Source organism: Rhinopithecus bieti, unplaced genomic scaffold, assembly GCF_001698545.2.
Source record: "Rhinopithecus bieti isolate Rb0 unplaced genomic scaffold, ASM169854v2 scaffold_19072, whole genome shotgun sequence".
Lineage (NCBI taxonomy): Eukaryota > Metazoa > Chordata > Mammalia > Primates > Cercopithecidae > Rhinopithecus > Rhinopithecus bieti.
In genome coordinates, this window is record NW_016809254.1 from 1 (window position 1) to 401 (window position 401).

A 401-nucleotide genomic window follows, 5' to 3' on the forward strand; every position below is an offset into this window, starting at 1 on the left:
GCCGAGCGCGCCCTGAAGGCGCAGCAGCGCGACGTGGACGGCACCACGCTGGCCCGCCTGGATCTGGAAAAGAAGGTGGAGTCGCTGCTGGACGAGCTGGCCTTCGTGCGCCAGGTGCACGACGAGGAGGTAGCTGAGCTGCTGGCCACGCTTCAGGCGTCGTCGCAGGCGGCGGCCGAGGTGGACGTGGCTGTGGCTAAACCAGATCAGACCTCGGCGCTGAGGGAGATCCGTGCCCAGTATGAGGCCTTGGCCGCTAAGAACCTGCAGTCCGCGGAAGAATGGTACAAGGCCAAGTTCGCCAACCTGAACGAGCAGGAGGCGCGCAGCACCGAGGCCATCCGGGCGAGCCGCGAGGAGATCCACGAGTACCGGCGCCAGCTGCAGGCGCGCCATCGAGA

The 401-nt window shown here is 67.3% G+C and overlaps 1 protein-coding gene across 1 annotated transcript; it reads left to right on the forward strand.

The window, feature by feature from the left end:
* Window positions 1–3: 3 nt before the first annotated feature.
* LOC108540001 (alpha-internexin-like) lies at window positions 4–387 on the forward strand (the record flags this gene model as incomplete). Its single annotated transcript, XM_017888984.1, has 1 exon — window positions 4–387. A coding segment is annotated over one exon (384 nt), but the record flags the coding sequence as incomplete, so codon positions are not given.
* Between the last annotated feature and the right edge of the window lie 14 nt (window positions 388–401).